Below are 23366 nucleotides of genomic sequence, written 5' to 3' on the forward strand. Positions count from 1 at the left end.
GCGGCTTGGTGCTCGGGGGAGCTTGCCTTCCGTGAGAGCCTTTCTGAATGGGGGCTGAGGGGCTGGCACCCAATGTGCCCTGTCCCCTGCTGCAGGAGTTCGATCCTGGACAGGACACCTACCAGCACCCCCCTAAGGACAGCAGCGGGCAGCGGGTGGACGTGAGTCCCACCAGCCAGCGTCTGCAGCTCCTGGAGCCTTTTGACAAGTGGGATGGCAAAGACCTGGAGGACCTGCAGATCCTCATCAAGGTCAGCGGCGTGGGGACAGGGAGGACACTGTGCTGCCAGGGCACCCTCCCTTGATTGGTAGGAAGGGCCGTGAAACCACACGTTCTCCCATGGACCATGGTGGAGGACACAGTCAAGATTAGGGTGGGGGCAGGAAGGGAGGTTTGGCTGCAGAGGAGCCAAACCTCTTCCACTGCCCCGTGCCGGGCAGAACTGAGTCTGGCCAGCTGCTGTCTGAGGCCCTCAGCAGTCCTGCTCCAGCTGGTGAGGGCCACCTCCAGTGGGTGTGGGTAGTGAATGCAGCACAGGGAGGGCAAGATGGGCACATGTGACCCTGCACAGCCAGGTCTCCACACGTCTGGCTTGCAAGACAAGCTCCGGAAGACGTCATTTTCTCTGTTCCCACAGTTGAGCATCGGGGGTATGGCCTGTGTTTGGGAGCTGAGCAGACAAGCTCTTGTGGTACAGCCAGAGGCCTCAGACCCATGTCACACGTGCATTATGCTGTTAACTGTGGGGTCTCTAGGCAGTGTCACAGCCAACATTAGGCCCATGTGGTAGATGAAACGGATCAGTCACTAGCCAGAACCCAGACACATCCCTGGGCTCCTCTCTGTGTCGCTGGTCTTCCAGCCTGGGCATCTCCTACCTGGGGGCCTAGGTCTAAAGGGTGAGTGAGCAGACATACGTGTCCTCCATGTCCAGACTCCTCTACCCCCTCTGAGGGGTGGGTGACAGCCTTGCCTGAGCCCTCTTGGCCAGAGTGGTGACGCCAAAACTGTAGACCCTGTGTCACAGCCCGACATCCTTCTCGTGTCCCCATCCCCCGGTCCCGCTGCCTGCCTCGAGAGGGCCTCTCCCTTCATCCGCCACTCAGAGGCCCTGCCACGACCTCTGTCCTCTCTGCTCACCCACCCCAGGTCAAAGGGAAGTGTACCACTGACCACATCTCGGCTGCTGGCCCCTGGCTCAAGTTCCGTGGGCACCTGGACAACATCTCCAATAATCTGCTCATCGGTGCCATCAACATCGAAAACGGCAAGGCCAACTCCGTGCGCAATGCTGTCACCCAGGAGTTTGGTCCCGTCCCTGACACTGCCCGCTACTACAAGGTGGGTTGGTGGGGGTTAGGGATGGGGGTCCTCTGGCACCTCCTGGTGGCTGCATGGGGCAGTGGGTGGTTCAGGGACAGGGGGAGTCCATACCAGTAACTCTGCAGTTGAATAGTGTCCCAGTGCCACGGAGGCAGTCCCATGTCTGTCACCCCCACTGCCCTGGGCTCTCCCCGACACTGTGCCCCCCACTCACGCCTGCCTCCAGGCTGAGCACTGATGGGGGGGTTGCACCTTCTCAGGCCCACTGCAGACAGCCAGGGCCCGTGTCTCATCACATGTCTTCCCAGGGCCTGGTTTGGGCCAGATTCACCTCTAACTTCACCTGTCCTTGGGGAGCAGGTGAGGAGGGGACTCTCTAGCTCCTTGACCTGTGAGCCTTAGGAAGCCCAAGGACTGTGCAGGAGGGGGGCCAGTGCCCTACTCTCCCTTATAAACTCGCTCCTTACTTTCCTGACAGGCACATGGCATCCGGTGGGTGGTGATCGGAGATGAGAACTACGGCGAGGGCTCGAGCCGGGAGCACGCGGCACTGGAGCCTCGCCACCTCGGGGGCCGGGCCATCATCACCAAGAGCTTCGCCAGGATCCATGGTGAGCTGGAGTGCCATCCCAGCCCCATCCACCTCCCCTCGCTGGCAGCCCAAGGTTCCTCAACCTGCCAGTGGCCCAGTGGGGCCTGGAGCCACACGCCTGGTTCCTGGGGCGTGTCGGCAGCTCATTTTCCACCATCACCAGCCTCCAGCCTCTGCCCCTTCAGGTTTGCGTGGATTCTGACACCCACGGCTTCCCATCTCTAGCATGTGCTGGTCTTGCTTCCAAACTTGTAGCAGTTGAAATCTAGGGCACGTGGTCAAAGGATTGTCTCTGATTGTCAGAGGCCTCAGGAAACACAGGCACCAAAGCACACTTGCATAGGGCCCCACATCACTGGGAGTGCGCCACCTTGGTCCTCATAGTCGATGCCCCAGGTTTGTCCCCATGTGGCAGGACTAGGGGTGCCTCTCCCAGAGCCTTAACTAGATTTGGTTGGTGAGGTTCCTCACAAAAGGAACCTGCCGTGTATGGACTGAGTGTGCCCTCTGCCTTCTAGAAACCAACCTGAAAAAGCAGGGTCTACTGCCCCTCACGTTCGCTGACCCAGCTGACTACAACAAGATTCACCCTGTGGACAAGCTGACCATCCAGGGCCTGAAGGACTTTACCCCTGGCAAGGTAGGGGACCAGGGAAGGAGGTGGACCAGCCAGCCCATTTCCCCCAGGGCCCTCCTAAGAGGGGAGGGGAATGGAGTGGGCAGCCACCTTGGTTCCCCTCCTTCTAAACCTGGCCCTACCTGCACCTCCTCCCATGAGCCTCTGTTCCAGCTAGAAGGGCCCCTAAATTCTCCAGGTAACCCCCCTAGAGAGGGAAGGAAATGCCGTCCCATAGATGAGGGTAGAGCCAGCTCAGGCCCTCCTACCGTCCACTCAGTAGCCCAGGCTTGGCACTCAGAGGCCAACAGCCCATGCCCGGCAGGACCTTCTTGGCCCCAGGAGTTAAGCCATCTAGGTCTTACCATGGCCACCAAGGCCCAGACCTGGCCTAGGATTTGGTTCGCCTTGCTGGCGCCAAGGACCCAGAGCATTGACCCACCCTCCTGACCCTCTACCAGAACCGAGGGCCGTGTTCCCAAGAGCCAGGCCACCCACACCTGCCTCCCTCCCCCTCCTCCTCCCAGCCCCTGAAATGCATCATCAAGCACCCCAACGGGACCCAGGAGACCATCCTCCTGAACCACACCTTCAACGAGACCCAGATCGAGTGGTTCCGCGCTGGCAGTGCTCTGAACAGAATGAAGGAGCTGCAGCAGAAGTAAGGTCCTGCTCTGCCACCAGCGCCCGCCCGTCCTGCTCCTCGGACCCAGCTCCGGTGTCACGAGTGCAGTTCTGCGTCACCAAAACGGGATCTGATCCGATCCAGCCGTGGCTTCGCTCACCACCGAGATGGTGTGGCCAGGCCTCCTGGCCTCTCTTCCCTCTGCCCATGGAGCAACCCACAGGTGGGGGTGGGGAGGTTCTTAAAATAACGTATCAACCCCCCACCTTCCTGTTTTTAGTTTGATTCAGATCTTGAGCAGCTTTGGGCAACTGTATTTATTTTTAACGACAGACTCCCATCTAAAGTTTTTCTCCTGCATGATCATTTCACTGGCGGCCGAAGGGTTCGAAAGATCCTTTTGCTCTTCTAAGGAAAATAAGAATCCAGATTCAGTGAGTGTTCCTTTGTGAGTGATGGTGTCTGTGCTGTCACCAACTCCAGCCTGTGGGGCAGGGGGTCCTTCACAGCCAGAGTCAGTGGATGCCGACAGCCACGCCACAGCCGGACCCATCACCAGACTTCCCACTTTCCTTCCCGCCCTGCTTCTGCCTGCAGCCTCCCCTCCCCATGCCCACACATTCCAGTAGTTTCCCCAATGGGGGCAGGGGTTGGCCCAAGATGCAGCCCCCACTTCCCCTGGGCATCGAGTTGCCTTTCAAATGCCCAGAGAGTGTCTGTTTTACAGACCGACCACCACGTCCAAGGTCACAGCTAGTCCATATGTGTACTGCTCCCTAGTTTCTAGTACAGGGCGGCCGCAGGCACTGCTCTGCAATTGCTCCTCTCCCTGGAGCACTGCCCACTGGCACTACTCATACCTCCACGGCCCTGTGTCCATGTGAGCAGAAAGGCCAGGGCAGGAGGCAGGCTCCACGTAGATTCCTTCCTCAGGACAAGACTTGCCTGACAGAAACATGGCGTCGGGTGGGTGCTACAAAACGATGTCCTGGTCCCGGCAAAAATTCCTGGCAGAAATGAGTGAAGGGACAGGACTCTGGCAAAGCCATTCTGCTGAGTAAATGATGGGGTGCTTGCCCTGGTGCCAGGATCTCACATCACAAGCAGACACCCACTGGGTGTTTGTTCCTGGTGTGGCCAAGGTCGGAAAGTGACAGCTGGCCCGAGGCTCCCTGCTGTACTGCTGGTGGCGGAGTAACAACAGCAGGTCACCAGCCCTCACCCCCTTGGGCCAGCAAAATCCACAGCATCCACTTTCCTGACGGAGCTGGTCAGCTGAGTCCAGGCCGCCCCACCTTCCACACGCTGGTGGGAAGAGGGTTTTTCCCTTAAAGGTCAGACTCTGATCAGCAACTGGCAGCTGCCCCAGGCCAGCCTCTTGCTGTTACTTTATGGAGCCACCAAGCTCAGCTGGCCCAGAGCATAGCCTGAGGCAGCCTGGATCTCTCAGACCCCAAGTCCTGCCATTAAGTCATCTCCAGAAGTGATCCGGGGTGAGGAACTGTCCCAGCTGTGGCAACTCGGTAACCTTAGAACACTGAGACAATGGTGGCTCTCCCAACTGACGTGGCCATCATTTATTAAATATCTTTGTTGTCACTGACAGGCAGAAGTCCATGTGGACGGTGGGACTTAGCGGGCTAGGTCTGGGAGGAGGAGGGGAGGGCACAGCCTGGAAGGGCACAGGCTGCTCTTCGGATCCTGTCGTCTTCAGGACCCGCCGCACCACCTTCCCGAGGGCTGGGCAGGGTCCAGTGTCAAAGCCCCAGTGCTAGCTGCTAGTCCACCAGGAAAGAAGGCCCAGGCCCGGCTCACTGATGGATCCCTGCCAGGGGGAGAGAGAACAGGCATGTTTCATCTACCTTTAGAGCTGGAGCCAACCTGGACAGGAGGCAATGGGGGCCCTTCCTTTTAGGTGCCCAGCACAGGCCAAAGGGAGGGTGGGGCACACCCCAGCCAGGAGGCTCTGGGGACATGCCGGAGCTGCAGCAGTACTCCCCGCTGGTCCAGACTCCCCTCTCCTGCTCCAGCCTCTCCTGAGGCATGTAAGGAAAAGTGCTGGTTTACTGAGGGTACAGCCCCTCACCCCTCGCCCCCGGCCTGGCCCACACAGGCACCAGCAGACCAGTCCTGGGCCTGGCTTCTGAGCCACTCGTGGTCTAGTTCTGCCAGAAAGGCCTAGTAACCTTGAGCCCCAGCCTCCAAACACACGCAGAGGGGAAGCCTTGGGCCACCCACAATCCTGACAAAGACAGGTGCCCTAAAAGTGAACTACGGGGCCCACGTTATACCAGAAAACCCTACCAGCAGGCCCCTGAAATCCCACTTTTGTCATGTGTCGCTCACTGTCTGGCTTCATGAGGATAAAAGACAAAAGGGACCCAAGTCAGATCTGGCCGGTTGCAGCTTCCCTGCCACCTCAGGCCGTGTGGGTTTGTAGTGGGAGCAGCCCTACCACCCCTCCCTTGGTTTCTTCCTCTCTCAGCCCCTTGACCCACAGCCTTGTTGTCCAGTTGGTATCATCCCTCTTGTGGGCAGGGGTCTGACTCCCCTGCCCTCCCCAACAGCCATGGCAGCTTTACAACCTCGCTGCAAGAATTACTGCTGCCCTGGGCTTCCCTGGAGGCGCAGTGGTTAAGAATCCACCTGCCAATGCAGGGAACATGGGTTCGAGCCCTGATCCGGGAAGCTCCCACATGCCACAGAGCAACTAAGCCCGTGAGCCACAACTACTGAAGCCCGCGTGCCTAGAGCCCGTGCTCCGCAACAGGAGAAGCCACCGCACCACAACCAAGAGTAGCCCCCGCTCCCTGCAACTAGAGAAAGCCCACGCACAGCAACAAAGACCTGACGCAGCCAAAAAATAAATTTATAAGGAAAAAACACAGAATTACCGCTGCCCTGGCCTGCAGAAATGGGGCTGCCCAGGGAGAAGGGACTGCCCAAGACCCCACAACAGGGACCTGCGCCCTGACCTGCTGGGGCCTCCCGCCCCGCGGTTCCCCGCAGTCTTATGAGGACAGCTTACCACAAGCGTGTACGGAGCCTCCTTCTTTGGCAGCTCCTCGCTGGAAGAGGTGGCATCGGCTGAGCTGGGCCCAGTGGGGGACGTGTCCACAAAGCTCTCGTCCACCACCCGGAAGCGGATCTCCTCGCCGGTGTCCATGTATAGGTCGTGCGCTCCTTCCTCCGTCTCGTACTCCCACACCCACACTTGCTCTGCCTCATCGCTGGGTGGGGCGCAGGGTCAAGGCAACAACCAAGCCACGGGGGAGCCAGCATGTTGGGGAGTCCTCCCACGGCACGCCCCAGGAAAATCCAATCCCAGGCTGAGATGCTTTGGGAAGTCACAGGAAAAGCAGGCCCAGCGCTGTGTGCGAGAGGCAAGGTCGGGCCGGGCCCAGTGAGTGGCTGGATCTCCTGGGCACCAGGATCCAGACTGGGAACACGGACCCCGGCAGGCACCACGGGACACCAGCGCAGGAGGGAGCTCCAGAGCACAGCGCGAGCTCTGCCTCAACGTGGAATGACCACAGCCCCTCGGTGCCTGAGGTCTTACTCTGCCCGTGTGTCCTCTCAGAGGCCAACCGCCAAGTTCAAACCTCAGCTCCACCACCCACCTGGGGCCAGGCCCAAGCTCTCGGTGCCTCAGGGTCCCCATCTGTAAAACACAGATTACAGTAAGGCCTGCCCTCCAGGGCTGCGGTGGGGAGGTAATAAAACAGCACATGTGGAAAGTGCTTTCCACAGGACCCCTCGGTCGGCCCGAGCGCTCACTGACGCTGGCCAGCGTTCTCCACATAGTGCAATTCCACATCCCTCTCAGTGCCTCAGGACACTTGACAGCAGGCAGCCCAAGGACTTGCCCAGTTTCCAAGAGGACACGGCAGGATGGGAGGTCACCAGGCTGAGGGACAGGCCAGCCTGGGCCAGGTTTTCTGGCAAGTTCCAGAGCCACACACAGCCCCTGCCCTGCACACATGTGCGCGCGTGCGCACACACACACATCCACGCACGCACGCACACACCCCGGCTTCCTACTGCCGGCTCTGCTGGATGGCCCCCCTCCAATCAGCAGAGCTCACACCGAAGAGACATGCTGCCCTCTAATGGCAGCCCCGCAGATGGGTCCTGCCCCTCCTCTGCGCCAGGTCCCATGCTGGGCATTGCAGGTACAGTCGGGACAAGATGGGGTCCCTCCTGGTGAGCAGTCTCGGTGAGCACCCACAGAAACAGCAACCCCAGTGCAGCAGGCAAGGGCTGGGACAGGGACAATGGGGGAGCCAGCAACGGGAATCTTCAACCAGCCTAGGACCCGCAGAGCCAAGCCCTCAAATGTTAGCTGAGGGGGGGGAGGTGGGCCAGTCAGGCGGGCCTCTAGAGGGAGGTGACCTTTGAGATGACTCCTGAAGGGACAACCTAAGCGCACTGAGCTGGAACCAGGCCTGACAGTCCAGATGGAGGCGCAGGTGTGCAGACACCACGGTCAGTGTGAGAAGCACAGGCAGGTCAGTGCTTCCAGAGCAAAATGCAAGCTGGAGGGGTGGGCAGAGGCCAGCAGCATCAGGTCACAGGACCCAAGGCCACCTCGAAGAGTGAGGACCTTCCTTTGGAGAGGCCCGAGCTCCTCCATGACCCACTCTAACCCTGGGAGGATACAACTTGGCCGGCTGCTGCAGTGACTCTGGAGGGATGAGAATGTCATCGAAGAACCCTAGAGAGACTGGAAGACACGCAGGTGACAGCATGAGACGGGGCTCAGAATGGACAAGCAAGCCCTTACCCTGTGCTGCCCATGGAACCCTGGGCCCCGTCCCCACCCCAGAGCCCTACGCCTCTGCCACAGCCTGAGCAGCCACCCAAACCCGAGGTGGACACTGCACGACAGGGACCAGCGGATGCCAAGGGCCCCGAGTCACCTCTGCCAGCTCCAGTGCCTGCCCTGAGGTCCTGACTCACAGCCTTGCAGTGACGGCCCCCAGCTGGCCTAGGTCCTCACAGTTAGAGCACAGGGGGCTGAGCATCCCCCTTGCGCACAAGCTGCTCAGACAGCTCGGGAAAGTTCTCTTTACCTACGTGACCCCTCCCCTGACCATGCCGGCCCAGCACAGAAGCTAAAGGGAGGCAGGCCAGCCCCGCCATCTGCCCCCAGTGTGCTCCCGGGTCTCATGTGAGGACTCAGGGCCAACATTACCGTGCACTCCCTCCGGGCTGCAGCCTTTGATGTTTCCAATCAGAATCTCGTCCAGGAACGGATGGAACACCACATAGCGAAAGTGAACTGGAAATGAAAGCGTGTCGGTGATGAGCAGGCCATGAGGAAAGGCTGCTCCAGCTGGGGTGGCCTGTGCTTTCCAGTGTCCACTCTCACTCACTGGCATGCTGACCCCGTGGCGGCACCAAGAAGCCACACAGCAGTCCACGCCAGGCGCCCGTGGGCCTAGACCTGTTAGCTAAGCCGGAGGGACCCTCGGCCCCGTCCCCGGCAAGGCCACAACTTGGCCCCCGTGTGAGAGGCCGGCAGCACTGGCCCTGGAACTGAGGCTCAGTTCCCAAATCCATCAGTCACAGCTGAACTCAGATTCTGGGCCAGCAATGATTCCAAAGGCAATTCCAGCCTTCCTCCAGGCTCTCTCCTTTATTTATTTATTTATTTTTAAAATTACCGGGCTGCTGTTCTTTTTTTTCTTTTTTTAAAAAATTTATTTATTTTTATTTTTGGCTGCGCTGGGTTCTCGTTGCTGCTCGCGGGCTTTCTCCAGTTGCGTGAGCAGGGGCTACTCTTCATTGCGGTGCGCAGGCTTCTCATTGTGGTGGCTTCTCTTGTTGTGGAGCACGGGCTCTAGGTGTGCAGGCTTCAGTAGTTGTGGCACGTGGGTTCAGTAGTTGTGGCTCACGGGCTCTAGAGCACAGGCTCAGTAGTTGTGGCGCACGGGCTTGGTTGCTCCGCAGCATGTGGGATCTTCCCGGACCAGGGCTCGAACCATGTCCCCTGCGTTGGCAGGTGGATTCCTAACCACTCTGCCACCAGGGAAGCCCAGGCTCTCTCCTTTAAATTCTAACAAGGGCAGAAGCAACTGGCAAAGAGAACCAGGTTTGGAAACAAGTTCCCCCATCTCCTGCTGATTGGCAAAGTTTGCCCCAGGCATAGCTCTGACCTGGAACAGGATGCTAAAAATGCTCTGGAATTTGGGGTGGGGGAAGAGCCAATAAACCAGCAAAAATGCCTCTGTGGGTTCTCAAGTCCTGTCCTATGTGGTCCCTACTCACCTGACCCCAAGAAAAATATCAGGTAAGGTCTGTGCCCACATCACAGACTCTGACTCCACAGCCTGGCAGAAGCCGTCACTCCATCACTGCTGCCCCTTGCTGAGCGCCTGCCCCCTGCCCTGCACACGCGTGCACGCACACACACGGGGTGTCCACCGAGCCCCAAAGGTGGTGTCTAGGGCCTGAATTCCGCCAGGGCTAGTAAATAACCATAAGGCTGCCCCCTGGCAGTCGCCCAGTGCCCATCACGATCCACCTGTGTCAGATGTCATGCTTCCCCAGTGTGACCATGCTCAAGTGGCTCAGAGAGGCTGAGTTACCCACTCACAGTCACACAGCTGTTCTGCCAAGGGGAAACTCCAAGTCTTTCTGAACCATGAGACAGGAACGCTGGGTTGAATCTGCCTTCCTCAGAAAGGGTTTAATCCCTAAACACAGGCTTCTGCTACCAATGCCCTCAGCTGCCTGGTCTGGCAGCCTCACCCCAAGGACAGCAGGGTCCACCTGGCCCCCAGCTCCCCACCAGGCTGCTTCCCCATGGCTCCACCAGGCAGGAAAGTGTGGGAAAAGGAGAGGAGGCAGCTGGTGCCCCTCCCTCCCTGGGAGGAGACAAACACAAGCCGTCTGAGCCTTCTTAAGATGGGAGAGCCGCATGCTGACCTCGGAGAGGGTAGATGAGGGCAGATGTCACTTACGCACAGCATGGAAAAATCCTGTCCCCTGTATGACCCAATGTCAGTTCATTTTAATAAATCCCCACGGAGCCTCTGCCAGGTCTGTGCCAGGCCCGATTTGGGCACTGGGCTTGCAGGGGCAGGATGACACAGGATCCTGTGCCCAGGGAGCTCAAGGCTGGAACAATTACCTCCAGAAGCAAATGGTGAGCCACCCAGGTGTCTGACAACAGATCAATGTATAAACAAAATGTGACATATCCATACAATGGGAGATTATTCAGCCTCAAAAAGGAATAAAGTACCGACACATGCAACAACATGGAAGAACCTCGAGGACATCATGCTACATGAAATAAGCCAATCACAAAAGGCCACGTATTTTACGATTCTATTCATATGAAACGTCCAAAATAGGCAAATCCAGAGACAGAAAGTCGATTAATGGTTGTCAGGGGCTGGCAGAGCGGGGAGTAACTGCTAATGAGTACGGTGTTTCTTCTGGGGGTGATGAAAATGTTCTGGAATTAGCCAGTGGTGATAGTCACACAGCCTGGTGAATATACTAAAAGCCACTGTACCGTATGCTTTAAAAGGGTGAATTTCATGGTATGTGAATTATATCTCAATTAAAAAACAAAAAGGAAGGAACTTCCCTGGCGGTCCAGTGGTTAAGACTCCACGCTTCCACTGCAGGGAGCACACGTTCGATCTCTGGCCAGGGAACTAAGATCCCACATGCCACACGGCCAAAAAAAATAATAAATAAAATAAAATAGGAGGCCACAGACCAGCTGGAGGGCCAGCTGGGATGGTGCTATGTTGCGGGCCACCTCCCAAGACCCCCATCTGAAGTTCTAGGGATGTTTAGCCTGCAGGTGGGAAGACTGGAAAGTCAGAAAGGATGGGTCTGAAGGACCAGTAAGAAGAGGAAGACCCATTCTTAGTTGTAGGCTCGAGCAAACTTTGTTCCAGGATACGTAGGGCTGCCTCAGGATATGATGAGTTTCAACAAAGGACAAATACCATGATTCCACTCACATGAGGTACCTGGAGTAGTTGAATTCATAGAGACAGAAAGTAGAATGGTGGTGGACAGGGGCTGGGGGGCAGGGGCTGGGGAACTGTTGTTTAGTGGAGACAGAGATTCAGTTTCAGAAGACAATAAAGGGACTTTCCTGGTGGTGCACTGGTTAGGAATCGCCTGCCAATGCGGGGGACACGGGTTCAATCCCTGGTCCGGGAGGATCCCACATGCCGCGGAGCAACTAAGCCCGTGAGCCACACCTGCTGAACCTGCGCTCTAGAGCCCGTGAGCCACAACTACTGAGCCTGTGTGCTGCAGCTACTGAGCCTGTGCTCTAGAGCCCACGTGCCACAACTACTGAAGCCCACGCGCCTAGAGCCCATGATCTACAACGAGAAGCCACTGCAATGAAAAGCCCACGCACTGCAACAAAGAGCAGCCCCTGCTCGCTGCAACTAGAGAAAGCCTGCACGCAGCAACAAAGACCCAACACAGCCAAAAATAAATAAATAAATAAAAATAAATAAAATTAAATTAAAAAAAATAATAAGTTTAAAAAAAAAGAAGACAAAGTCGTGGAGATGGATGGTGGTGATGGCCACACAACAATGTAAATGCACTGAATACCACCGAACACACTAAAAATGGTAAATTTTATGTTATATGTGTTTTATCACAACTTAAAAAACAAGGGAAAAGAGCAAAGCAAACGGTGGGCACAAAGACAGGCTGCTCCAGAGCCCAGAGCGGGGCCCCAGTTCAGCCAGAGGCAGGGGAAGGAGGCGGGTCCAGCCGGCCTGGCAGGCATGGAGAACACAGGGCTGGTGCCAAGGAGAGGTACCCTAAGTGACAAGGGATAAGGCTGGCCAGTCGGGGCCAGTGTCACCAGTCACAAAGGCTAACATGTCTGAGCACCTACTATGCGCCAGGCACCGGACCAAAGGCCTCCCGTGGTTTTTCTCGTTTATTCCTCGCAAGGGCTGTGTGAGGCGGGTACCATTATCATTACACCGTTTTTCCAGGAGTGAGTCCCAGAGAGACAGGTAAAGTAATCTGGCCTGAGTAGGAGGAGAAACAGAAAGAAGCAGAAGGCAACTGGCAAATGAATAATCCTCTAAGCGAAGGCAGAGGCCCGGTGCGGAGCCCCGCTCAGCACACCCTTGGCCACAGCCCTGGCGAGGCAGTGGCGGGAGGGGGGCCTGGGCTTGTGCTCAGCCTCGAAGCCTGGCCACCGATCCCCACCACAGACCAAAGACTCACCCTGCGCGATGCTTGACGGGCCCTGAGGAGCCTTGTAGCCACGTGTTAAGCCCATTTTACAGATGAGGAGAGTGTGGCTGAGGAAGGTAGTCACATATAACATATATATAACACACATAACACACAAGACCAAAGGGGACACAGACACAGAGCCACAATCTCAGAGCTGGAGAAGCCTTGAGAATCACCTTGTCTACCTCCCCTTCTTATAGATAGGAAACTGAGGCCCAGAAAGGGGAAGATTCTGCCCATGATCACCCAGTAAATTCCTGGCAGAGTCAGGACTGGGCCCCAGGTCTCCCAACACCCTGACCAGGACTCCCCCTACAGAAAACTGAGCCCCAAGAAGCCCAGTGCCCAGAAGGAGGGCACCCACCTTTGGTGTGTGATGCACCGTCCCCTGGGAACACATAGGCGTCCTCCAGCTTGGTGATGTCAAACAGGCAGATGCAGAGTCCCACGTTGTACACGACCTGTGGGCATCCGTGTACACAGCCCGTGACCTTGAGGCCCAGCTCCCTGCGCAGTCTCTCCTGAGATCCAGCCCCCACCTCCCACCCCCACCCCGCGCCGGGCAGGTATGATTATCCCCCTTTACAGCTGGAAATGTGTTGGGGCACTGCCTGAGGTAAGGAACTCGGGGAGGATGCTGAACTCTGGAAAGAACAAGGTCTTTGGTGACATGACGGATGCAGGTTACAACGCCAGCTCCACCACTCCCTGTGTGACCTCCAAGGTCACTTCTCTGAGCCTCAGTTTACCCATCTGCAAAAATGGACATACCAGGCTGTGGGGTTGTTAAATCAAGAGAACAGCTGCGAAGTACCTAGCTCAGTAGCCAGCTCACCTGCTAGAAATAACAATCACCAATCAAGGATCATTATCATTACTAATAAGGATCAGTGGTGGGGAACCCCTGGTTAAACCTACACTTTCCAAGGCCCCAGTTCCATACTAGAGCTCACAGTTTAAAGTGTCAGACCACAGCTAATCGCTGTTCTGCTCACAAAGTCTCGGACACACAGACGGGGCCACAGGGACTGAGGCTGGCAGAGTGACACATGGGTGGCCCTGAAACTGGGCAGAGAACAGGCAGAGGACATCCCATGACCCATCTCCACTCCAGGATGCTGCAAAGGACTAGCTGCTTGGTGTCTGTTTATCTGACACCAGCGTCATCACCTCCCAGTTAGAGACCTTGCAGGACTGTTCAAGGATTAGCAGGAAGCTCAGAGAACTCAGAGTCCTGGCCAGACCTCAGGGCAATGAGGCAGTCGGCTGGCTTTGGAAGCACAAGGAGATGTGTGCCCTTGGCTGGACCTTGGACCTCTTCTGTGTGGCCTCCTCTCAAATGACTCAATGATTTAAATACAGAAATACTTGTCTGGGAATTCCCTGGCAGTCCAGCTCTTTCACTGCTGAAGGCCCCGGTTCGATCCCTGGTCAGGGAACTAAAATCCTGCAACCCTCGCAGCATGGCCAAAAAAAAAGAAATATTTGTCTGAACAGGTCAGAGAAGGACCTGCATTACAGAAGGACTACATACCCTTCTTGTAACTTTCACACCTTTTCTCTTTGTCCCTTAGAGGTCCCTTCTCCTTTTACCTCACAAAGTAATCAGACACCATCCACTAAGGACTCCATGAGTTCTCTCCACCAACAATAAATCCCTAGGTCTGTACACTCCACCTTCTGTGATTTCAGGCTCTATGGAAGGGACCTGCCTCCTGCCGACAGCCAGCCAATCTTCCTCCGGCTCTCTCCTCAGCCTACTACCTCCTGCTGAAGACCATTATTCGATGAAGTCCTGCAGGCCCTGTATGACCTGGCTCCCACCACTTTCCAGCCTCTCCTCGCTCTGTGTGCTCAGGCCACACCAGCCCCTCCATGCCATGATAGATGCGATATTCCCTCCTGCCACAGGGCCTTTGCACATCCTGTTTCTGCTTCCTGCACAGCTCTACTCTCTGCCCAGAACCTCCCCCCCCAAACAAACAAATCCCCTATGTTAGTTCTTCCTCACCACCAGATCTCAGCTCAAGCACTACCTCCCTAGCAAACCCTCTTGTCTCCCTCACTGTAGGTGAAGTTCCTTCATTCCACAGGCTTGTGAACACCTGTTCTCATAACATTTACCTCAACGTCTCATCACACACTCAGCTGTGGGAGTCTCTCACCCATATCAGCTTTCCCCACCACACTACAGAGCAGAAGCTTGTCTTATTCATTTAATAAACAATTATGGAACATCTACTCTGTACCAGACTCTGGCTAAATATGGGGGATACCATGGGGAAGAAGACAACAGTCACTTGCCCTCATGGAGAGGGAAAGAGAAGAACAGTAACCAAGTAAACAAATAAGAAAAGAGTGGTGAGTGCTAAGAAGGAAAGAGTGACATGGCACAGAATAACTGCAGAGGCAGGGCTGCTTCAGAAAAGGCCATGGGAAGGCCTCTGAGGACCCAGCACTAAGGCATGCTAGCCTGGCACATAAAAGGTGCACAAACATTTTTTTGCAGGAATGAATGGATAAACCTCCTTATAGCTAAACTACCATCCATCTTCACAGAAACAATGCATGGTTGGACAGCAATTATTATTTCCATTTTACAAATGGAAACTGAGGCCCAGAGTGGGTAAAGGACTTGCCCTAGATTGCAAAGTAATTTGGAAGTGGGGACGCTAGCAATTCCCAGTTACAAGGCCTTTTTCAAACCCAGTCTTTCTTTTGATTCCTGCCAGCATCCTAGTGGGTTAAGGATTACCCCCATCCCATGCACAGGATTAGAAACCGAATTCTGAGACTTTAAGCTATTTGCCCAACTCCAAGGCTTGGCATGGCCAGGCCGGCAGCGGGTGGGTAGGCAGTGCTGGGCCCTCCCGTGCCAAGGCCTGCCCGCGACCCCGTGGACCCAGTACCTTGTTGGCCAACTTCTTGTTCAACTCCTCGGCAATGGAGTCGTTGAGCTTCCTCTCAAACTGCCACGGGGGGATCCGCACGGTGTCTACCATCTCCACCAGGACGAACATCCCGGCCTGCGCGGGGGGCTCTGGGAACGGGTGGGTCAGTCACGCACCGGGGCCTGGGGCAGTGGGGATCCCTGAGCCCGCTCCGTCCCGTTCCAATAGCTGTGACCAGCCCCCAGGCCAGAAATGGGGCTGCACCGTAGGGGTGTCCCGTGCGGGGCGTGCTCCGCTACTACAAACAGAGGAAAATGAGGCTCAGCCGCAGGGTCTCGGGCTCGAGCGGGAGGGGTGCGCGGCCAGCCACACACAGCCCTCGCCAAGCGCCACCGCCACGCACCGCGAACCCACTCGCAGCCGGCGGCGGCAAGACTTTAGGCGAGACTCCGAATCCGGTAGCTTCCGGAGGACCGACCAATAAGAATCCTCGGCCCGCCCCCCGACGCGGGGCGGAGCTGTCTACCGCCTCGTGCGCGGGGCGGGGCGGGGGGAGGGGCCTGAGTGGGGTGGGGTGGGGCCTTGCCTGCCGCAGGCGCAGCTGTCAACCCTCCGACAACGCTCTCAGGTTGCTAGGCGACCTCGGTGCAATCCAGTCATCTCTCGCCCAGCCGGTAACTACTCTCCTTGCTGGCCTCGGGCCGTCCTCTAAGCTGCAGCCAGAGTGATCCTTTCAGAACGCAAACACAGCCATAAATAAATAACTAAATTTTTAAAAAGTATTTAGGAGATCATTATTTCTTCCTCTCAAATATCTCTCAAATTTTCCTTCTTCGTTCCATTCCCACAGCTATCACCACTATAATCACTGCCCTGAGAGCCTTTTCATTGCTGCCCTGGAGCTTAGCCACCACACATCCCAGCTCCTGCCCTCAAGTCCTTCCTGCAACTGACCTCCCACACGGTCACAAAAGCCTTCCCTTCATGAATATCTTTTGTCCACGCAGAAATTCTGGACTAAACCCAGCCTTCCTCTCCAGCCTCACCTCCCTTCTGTCCTCCTGGCACTGGGAGTTTCCAGCCCGAAGGATGGAGCAAGCCCTTTTTTATAACCCAACCTTGAACACTTCTTTACCTGAAAAACTCCTACTCATCCATTGGAACCCAAATGTAATACCTTTCTCATTCATTCATCCAACACACTATTTTACAGCTGTTAGAGATCCAGTGGGGAAGAAGAACTGGTTCCCAGGCCCAGCTTCAGCTCGGAGAGGGTGCAGGGAGGAGAGGGAGGGCGGGGCCAGAGGATTTGATGCTCTCTCAGGGATCCAAAAATTTATAGGGAAGATGAAAACTGGTGAGACTGGAGACCTAGGCAGGGTCCAGATCACAAGGGCCTTATTATTATACTATCCATTAACTTTTAATCCTCACGACAGCTGTATAAGGTAGGAGCTATTACCATTGTTATCTAATTTATTTCATTATCATTTATCTCTTCTCATTTTGCCTCACCGAAAGCAAAGAGGGGTTAAGTGGGTCGTTCTAGGTCACACAGCTAATAAGTGGCAGAGGTGGGATTCACCACCTCTGGTGAGGCTCCAGAGCCCATGATCATCCTAACCACTGGGCTATGCTGCCACCACATTAGCCCAAGGGCAGCACCTTCTAGGTCAGAACGGGGAAATGACATAGTGACACATCAGCTGGAGGGACAGTGGATGGGAAGGGGCTGGTGTGGAGACAAGAACACCAGGGAGGAAATTACTGGGTGGCCCCTGAAAGAGAAGACCCAAGCAAGCTGGTAGCCATGGAGAGCAAAGTTGGACCGAGTCCAGAGGTCTTCAGGGGGTGCTCTCAGAGATAGGGTGGAAGACCTGTGGACGGAAGTGGGAGGAGCCAACGCCTAAGGCCTTTCACTGAGATGGGAAACTGGAGGAGGGCCAGGCTCAGGGGATGAGGACAGAATTGCAGAGTTCCCAGGCTTTTTTATAGTATTCAGCTCATAGGATTGCAACAGTGATTTGTTGGCACGATTGCTTTCCTCAGTTAAAACAAGGACCAGGCTTCTTTATTAATTCTCTGTGTCCTTCCACAGAAGCTTTGAGGTAGCTTACAAAAACACACAAAGACTTAGTCTGCAAGCTCCTCGACAGCAGAGGACTGTCCTGTCCCTCTGCATCCTCAGGGCCTAGCCCTGTGCCTGGCACAAGGTCAGCGCTTGTAAATATGTGCAATTTGAATGAACAAAGGGATAGCAAAATAATTGCTAAGAGTGTAGGAGTGAAGGAGAAATAGGGTTGGAAACTAATCCAGGAGGATGAGGAGAGAGCAGTGGTGGTTAAGGGCATGGAGTTCCCACGCCGCAGCGCACTAGCTAGCAACCGTGGTGGAGCCGGTGAACCTCTCAGCACCTCCTTGCCTCTCTGTAAAATGGAGATAATGATAGAACCCATCTCAAATGATTGTCCATCAGTGGAAGACTGGATGAAAAAATACACACGGTGTACCATAGAGGGAAATAATGCAAAGCCATAAGAAAGGATGCAAATGCTCTCTGTGTCTTGAGATAGAATGATATTCAGAATATATTGTTAAAAAATGCAAGGCACAGAGCGGTTTATATGGGATGTTACTATTCATATAAAAAGAAAAATAATACTGTGTGTGTGTGCGCGCGCGTGCATGAGTGTGTGCTCTGGGACTAATTACGCTGGCTGTCTCCAGGGCAAGGAACTGAATGCCTGAGGGGTGTGGGAGAGTGACAGGGGTAGGAAGGAGAATTTTTTTTTCAAATGCCCTTCAGAATCTTTGATGTTTGGGATCATAGGAACATATTACCTATTCAAATTAAAAACTGAATAAAATTCAAATTTTAAAAAGCAATTAAGATTTTTTTCACTTCTTAAAAAAAACCCCTCTCGGCCCCCTTTCCCTCCAGCTACTGCCCCATTTTCTGCTCCCTTTAACCAGCAAAACCCCTTGAAGGAGTCATCTGCATTTGCTGTTTCCAAATCCTCTCATCTTGTCCTCTCTTCAACCTGCTCCCGTGAGGTTTTTGGCCCTACCTCTCAACCCAAGCTGCTTTTTCAAGGTCAACAATGGCCTCCACTTTGGCAAATCCAGTGGTAATTCTCAGTCCTCAAGGGCAGCGTTTATCCCAGCTGATCACTCCCTCCTCCTTCACACACCCGGATCCTCTTCCCACTGCCCAGGTTCCTCTACCCACCTCTAAACTGGCGGGCTCCCCTGCACAGTCTACAAACCTACCTGCTCACGTGCCCATTTGGCAACTCAAGCTTAACCTGGGCCAAAATGGCGCTCCTGGTCGTCTCTACCCCACAAACCTGCTGCTATCCTATCCGACTTTCCATCTTCAAAAAGGACTTTGTCCTTGGGCTTCCCTGGTGGCACAGTGGTTAAGAATACGCCTGCCCATACAGGGGACACAGGTTCGAGCCCTGTTTGGGGAAGATCCCACATGTCGCGGAGCAACTAAGCCCGTGCACTACAAACACTGAGCCTGTGCTCTAGAGCCCGTGTGCCACAACTACTGAGCCTGCGTGCCACAACTACTGAAGCCCGCGCACCTAGAGGCCGTGCTCCGCAACAAGAGAAGCCACTGCAACGAGAAGCCTGCACACCGCAACGAAGAGTAGCCCCTGCTCGCCGCAACTAGAGAAAGCTTGCACGCAGCAACAAAGACCCAACTCAGCCAAAAGTAAATAAATAAATTTATTTAAAAAAAATAATAAATATGTTTAAAAAAATGCCCTCCATGGAGGCAGAGGCATAGCTGAGGACCACCGGGAATGGTGATTCTAGAAGGGACCTAAACAAAGCATCACAGGACATTGCTCTCTGTTCTGGTTTGAGCCAAAAGCAAAGTACAGAAAGTCAATAGATATTTGTTAGGGCTGCTGTGCATGAGGGCTAGTGCTACAGTGAGGGGGACCAACAGTAAATGGGGAAACAGATACAGATCACCTCAGGCACTGCTGCTGAGAAAGGTCACATGCATGTGATAGCAAGTGAGTGAGAACTGCTCCTCTGGCCAAGGCGGTCAGGGACAGCCTGGCTCAGAAGGTGAGAGCGGTCAGGGACAGCCTGGCTCAGAAGGTGAGAGCGGAGCTGAGCACTAAGGGTTGAGAAGGCTGGAGGCCCAAGGTCCAGGAGCGCACATCTGTGAACAGATGGCTGATAGAGGCCTGGCTCACGGCCCATCCCAGATCTAGGTCAGCTGGTCAGCCTGGCTGTTCCAGCCCCAGGTCCTCAGGGAAGGGTGCAAGGGAGGCCGGCTGTGGGCCAGGGACCCCCTCACCCCATCACAGAGAGCTTCTCCTAGTGACTTGAGAGGATCCAAGCTGCTACAGCAGAAGGAGACCCTCACCCACCAACCTAAGGGTAGGCTCCAGGTTAGGGGCAGGGCCAGGAGAGCCTTTCATACCCCCGTCCTCCCGCCTGCCCTGACCATTACCCTGGATGAGGCTGCGAGGCTGCCAGCGACACTGTCTCATCTCAGATGAGGAACGGACCTCTTGCCAGGTCCCCCAAACCTTACACAATGTGGCCTCTGCTCCAGCCACACTGCTGACCTGAAGTTCCTTGAACATGCGGCGTCCTTTCCTGCCTCTGGGAGTTCTCCCTTGCTGTTCTCTCTTTGGGAAACACCTTTCCCTGCTTTTTTTTTTTTTTTTTTGCGCTGTACGCGGGCCTCTCACTGTTGTGGCCTCTCCCGTTGTGGAGCACAGGCTCCGGATGCGCAGGCTCAGCGACGGCTCACGGGCCCAGCCGCTCCGCGGCATGTGGGATCCTCCCGGACCGGGGCACAAACCCGTGTCCCCTGCATCGGCAGGCGGACTCTCAACCACTGCGCCACCAGGGAAACCCTCTTCCCTGCTTTTTGACAAGGCTGGCTCCTTCTCACGCCTTGGGCTCAGCTTACCGGGCCCCTTCTCAGCCCTCTGTCTCAGCAGGTAGACTTGGCCCTATTAGTCTCCTTCGTCTCACCCTGCTTGTTTGTTGTCTTCATAATTTGTGACTATACATTTATTTGCTTGTGCACTTTGTGCTAAGTCTCTTCCTAGATGAAACAGGAGCTTTGTAAACTCAAGGCATATACCTGTCTCATTCATTGCAGTCTTCCAGCCTGGACCATCTGACACATAGTAAGTAGTCAGTAAATATTTGTCAAATGTATGAGTGAATGAACAAATGACGTGGTCAGAACTGCAGGAAAAGATCTTCTCTGGCAGAAGGACAGTAGTTGAATTAGAGAAGATGACTGGGGCATAGCCAGAGAGGAGGGAAGGACCACTCTGCTTTACTGGGTAAAATCGTTAGTAGAGGCTGGAGATGAGTCTCACAGTGGAGGAGAAGGGCATCCAGGGAACTGAAGACATTGCAAAGGCAGTGTGGCGTGGTGTAGCAGAAAGAACAAGAATGTAATGAAGTCAGAATTCCTGTGTTTTAATTCCAGCTCTATCACCAGCTGTGTGGTGCTGGGTAAGTTTCTTATCCTCTCTGTGCCTAAGTTTCAGCATCTGTCAACCGGCACCAACACCTTAGGAGTGTATGTACCTTAAAGGGTTATGTGGATTCAAGGCCACATAAGCCCAGAACTGGCCCCCACTTGTGGGCTGACAGTCAACAACAAAACGGGGATTATAATTCGATTGGAATCAATAAGACTAAGGGCTGCTCTGCCTTGACTCACCTCTACAGTCTCTCCAAGGCGACGGAGGCTTTCGAGGAGATGAGCTTTTGAATGCTTGGTTTCCACAGAAATAGCCTCCAGGGCGGAGCCCCTGGTTTTCAGCAGATGATTTCTTTGTAGCTCAGCTGCTGGTGGGTAGGTGGGTGGTGCCACGGGCTGCTCTTTTCCTGAATGAACAGCTGTGCCCTCTCGTCTTTGTCGAGAATAATCATAACACTACTTCAAACCTCAGCCCAGCCTCCTTCATTCACGGCTCCCTGGCGGCCTGGCAGTCACAGCACATGTTTGCCAGCTGGCGGGGCGGGGAGGGCCGCAGACACTGGAGGCTGGATGTGAAGGGACAGGTCAGGCCCTTGGCCCTTGCCTTGGCCTTGTCCCCAGCGGACCAAGCCGCAGCCTCCTCAGAACTGGTCTTTGAGGCCCTGCCTCCCACCCTCCAGGCTCATACCCTACCTCTCACTTCCCTCACCCCTTCCAGCCACATCAGCCTCCTTCCCAGTCCTCTGTCACGCCAAAGCTCACTCCCGCCTGAGGGCCTTCTAACACACCATCCACTCTTCCCACAATTCTCTCTAGATCGTGGCAAGGCCAGATACTTCTTGTCACTTGGGGCTCAGCTTAAACATCGTCACCTCAGAGAGGTCCTCCCTGGCCACTCCCCTCTGCTGGCTCGTAACGCCCAGCCACCAACAGCTCAAGGCCGAAACTCTACCAACTCTGGAGCCACGGGAGAAGAGCCTGCCTGGCATTCCAGCCCAAGGCCTGACTCTGGTTCTGATTGGCCCGGCCTGGGCCAGGGGTCCTGTGGACCAAGACAGGGGAGAGAGGAGTCCCCAGGTGAAAGCAGGGAGGCATTTCCCCCCAGAAGGGACAGTGGGTGGTGGGCAGGGAAAAGCACAGGTGTCCACCCTGGCCCCAGCCCTTCTCCAGAAAAACAAGTGGGTGAGTGTGGAAATCATGGGTCTAGAGCCTGGGACCCAGGCCCATCTGTGCAACCTGTTTCCTCACCCAGGTAAACCTCACAGAGTTGTTATAAGAAACAGGTGGGATGATGCCTGGGAGGGCACTTTGGAAACTATTATTATCTTTAGAAGAGATGGAGGCAGAGAGGAAGAAGAGGAATTAAAGGGGGCATGGGGTCCTCTGCGCAGGGTCCTCAGACTGGGTGGAATAGAATCAGAACTCCGGGCCTCAGGTAACAACAGCTGACGTGTATCACCATCTCTCTTGCAGAATCAGAAACCTGATTGTTCTGGGACGTTCTGGAAGGGCATGGATAAGCGGTCACATTGGTTCAAATACCCCTGTAACCAGGTAAGGAATGCAGGCAAGTCACTCCTCCTACCCGAGCCACTCTTTCCTCACCAGCAAAATCCAGATGATGATAATACATTGCTGGGTTGTCCTGAGCTTTAAATGAGGGCAAAGCAGGTTGCCTGACAGGTGGGGTGCCCTCAATGCCTCTTACTAGCTATTTTTATTAGGTATTTATATCTTTCTTAATTGTCTCCTTTAAAACTCCCCACTCCTATTTTTTTTAATAAGGCTTCTTTTGAAAACGCCATGCTGCGTCAGCAGTACTAAAGATACGTGAGGGACAGACTTCGTTCTTTCCAGGCCGAGTCTGAGGAGAAGGGACGGGAAGAGGGAAGAGGAACCAGTGTGTAGGGGCCTCCTGCAGCCAGGCCGGGGCTTGTACACGGGCTGTGCTGGAGCCTCCGACAGCCGCCTCAGAAAGGGCCTCCTTCCTTACTTTACAGAGCGTGTGGAGGACCAGAGTCGTAAGAGACTTGCCCAAGGTCACCCAGCTTGGAAGCACTGGGGCTGAGACTCACATCCAGGGCCTCTGGAGAGCTTCCCAGGCTGTGGTGCTTGTGTGTGTGTGTGTGTCTGAAGCAAACGTTCACTCCTCTTCAGTTCAATTCACTAGAAATAGCTCAAGGGCCTGCCGTGGGTCAGACAGAGGAAGAGATGGGTTCCTGCGACCTACCCACGTGGGTTCACTCACGAGGATCTCAGAGCCAAGTGAGGGACAGACCAGTGGAGGGCAGGAGACACAAGAGGGTACAGCGGGGAAAGGAAGGTCTGAGAGTCCCTGGGACCCTGCTGTGGCCTCCATTCTCCCAGACTCACCCCCAACCCCGCGGCCCACCCCCCCCCACACACACACACTCACCGCCTCACTTGCTCCCGCACTGCCAGGAATGCAGGCTGTCCCCAGCTCTTCCTCCTCTGCATTCCTCAGCCACGGCTCCCACCTGGCAGGGCAAATTATACCCTGGCCTGCCAATAAAAGCCACTTTCCAGAAAAAGAAGCTTTAGGGCCCTGAGAGATGCAGCTAACTCTCTCGCACTGCCT

At 55.1% G+C, this 23366-nt stretch overlaps 2 protein-coding genes across 4 annotated transcripts in view; one reads left to right on the forward strand and one right to left on the reverse strand.

Annotated features, from left to right (window-relative positions):
• The window catches only part of ACO2 (aconitase 2), a 52192-nt gene extending 48592 nt beyond the window's left edge, over positions 1–3600 (forward strand). Inside the window, exons 14-18 of the mRNA XM_067698216.1 lie at positions 96–251; positions 1151–1342; positions 1803–1935; positions 2435–2556; positions 3060–3600. Of these exons, the coding sequence (XP_067554317.1) occupies positions 96–251; positions 1151–1342; positions 1803–1935; positions 2435–2556; positions 3060–3197 (741 nt within the window). The 3' untranslated portion in view covers positions 3198–3600. The remainder of the gene's footprint in view (positions 1–95; positions 252–1150; positions 1343–1802; positions 1936–2434; positions 2557–3059) is intronic.
• A 1119-nt stretch (positions 3601–4719) lies between these two features.
• On the reverse strand, positions 4720–23322 carry POLR3H (RNA polymerase III subunit H). Of its 3 annotated transcripts, none has more exons than XM_067698225.1 (9): positions 23184–23322; positions 21008–21333; positions 15878–16021; positions 15310–15440; positions 12765–12861; positions 8352–8438; positions 7817–7880; positions 6186–6387; positions 4720–4982 (listed from the first exon to the last, which is right to left on the reverse strand). In XM_067698225.1, the coding sequence occupies exons 4-9, from the start codon at positions 15418–15420 to the stop codon at positions 4929–4931; spliced, it is 615 nt and encodes a 204-aa protein (XP_067554326.1). In that variant the 5' UTR covers positions 15421–15440; positions 15878–16021; positions 21008–21333; positions 23184–23322; the 3' UTR covers positions 4720–4928. The 3 variants fall into 3 exon arrangements, with proteins under 3 accessions (XP_067554326.1, XP_067554325.1, XP_067554327.1); XM_067698224.1 differs by having other exon boundaries at positions 15310–15589; XM_067698226.1 differs by lacking the exon at positions 21008–21333 and having other exon boundaries at positions 15310–15589; positions 23184–23312.
• Positions 23323–23366: the final 44 nt, after the last annotated feature.

This window comes from Pseudorca crassidens, chromosome 11, assembly GCF_039906515.1.
Source record: "Pseudorca crassidens isolate mPseCra1 chromosome 11, mPseCra1.hap1, whole genome shotgun sequence".
Taxonomy (NCBI): domain Eukaryota; kingdom Metazoa; phylum Chordata; class Mammalia; order Artiodactyla; family Delphinidae; genus Pseudorca; species Pseudorca crassidens.

Coding starts and splice junctions, on each gene's coding strand:
- POLR3H (XM_067698225.1), bottom strand. CDS start 15,420: ATGTTCGTCCTGGTGGAGATGGTAGACACCGTGCGGATCCCCCCGTGG. Junction 12,862..15,309: donor ACAAGAAGTTGGCCAACAAG/GTACTGGGTCCA, acceptor GGATGCCCACAG/GTCGTGTACAACGTGGGACT. Junction 8,439..12,764: donor CGGTGCATCACACACCAAAG/GTGGGTGCCCTC, acceptor TTTCATTTCCAG/TTCACTTTCGCTATGTGGTG.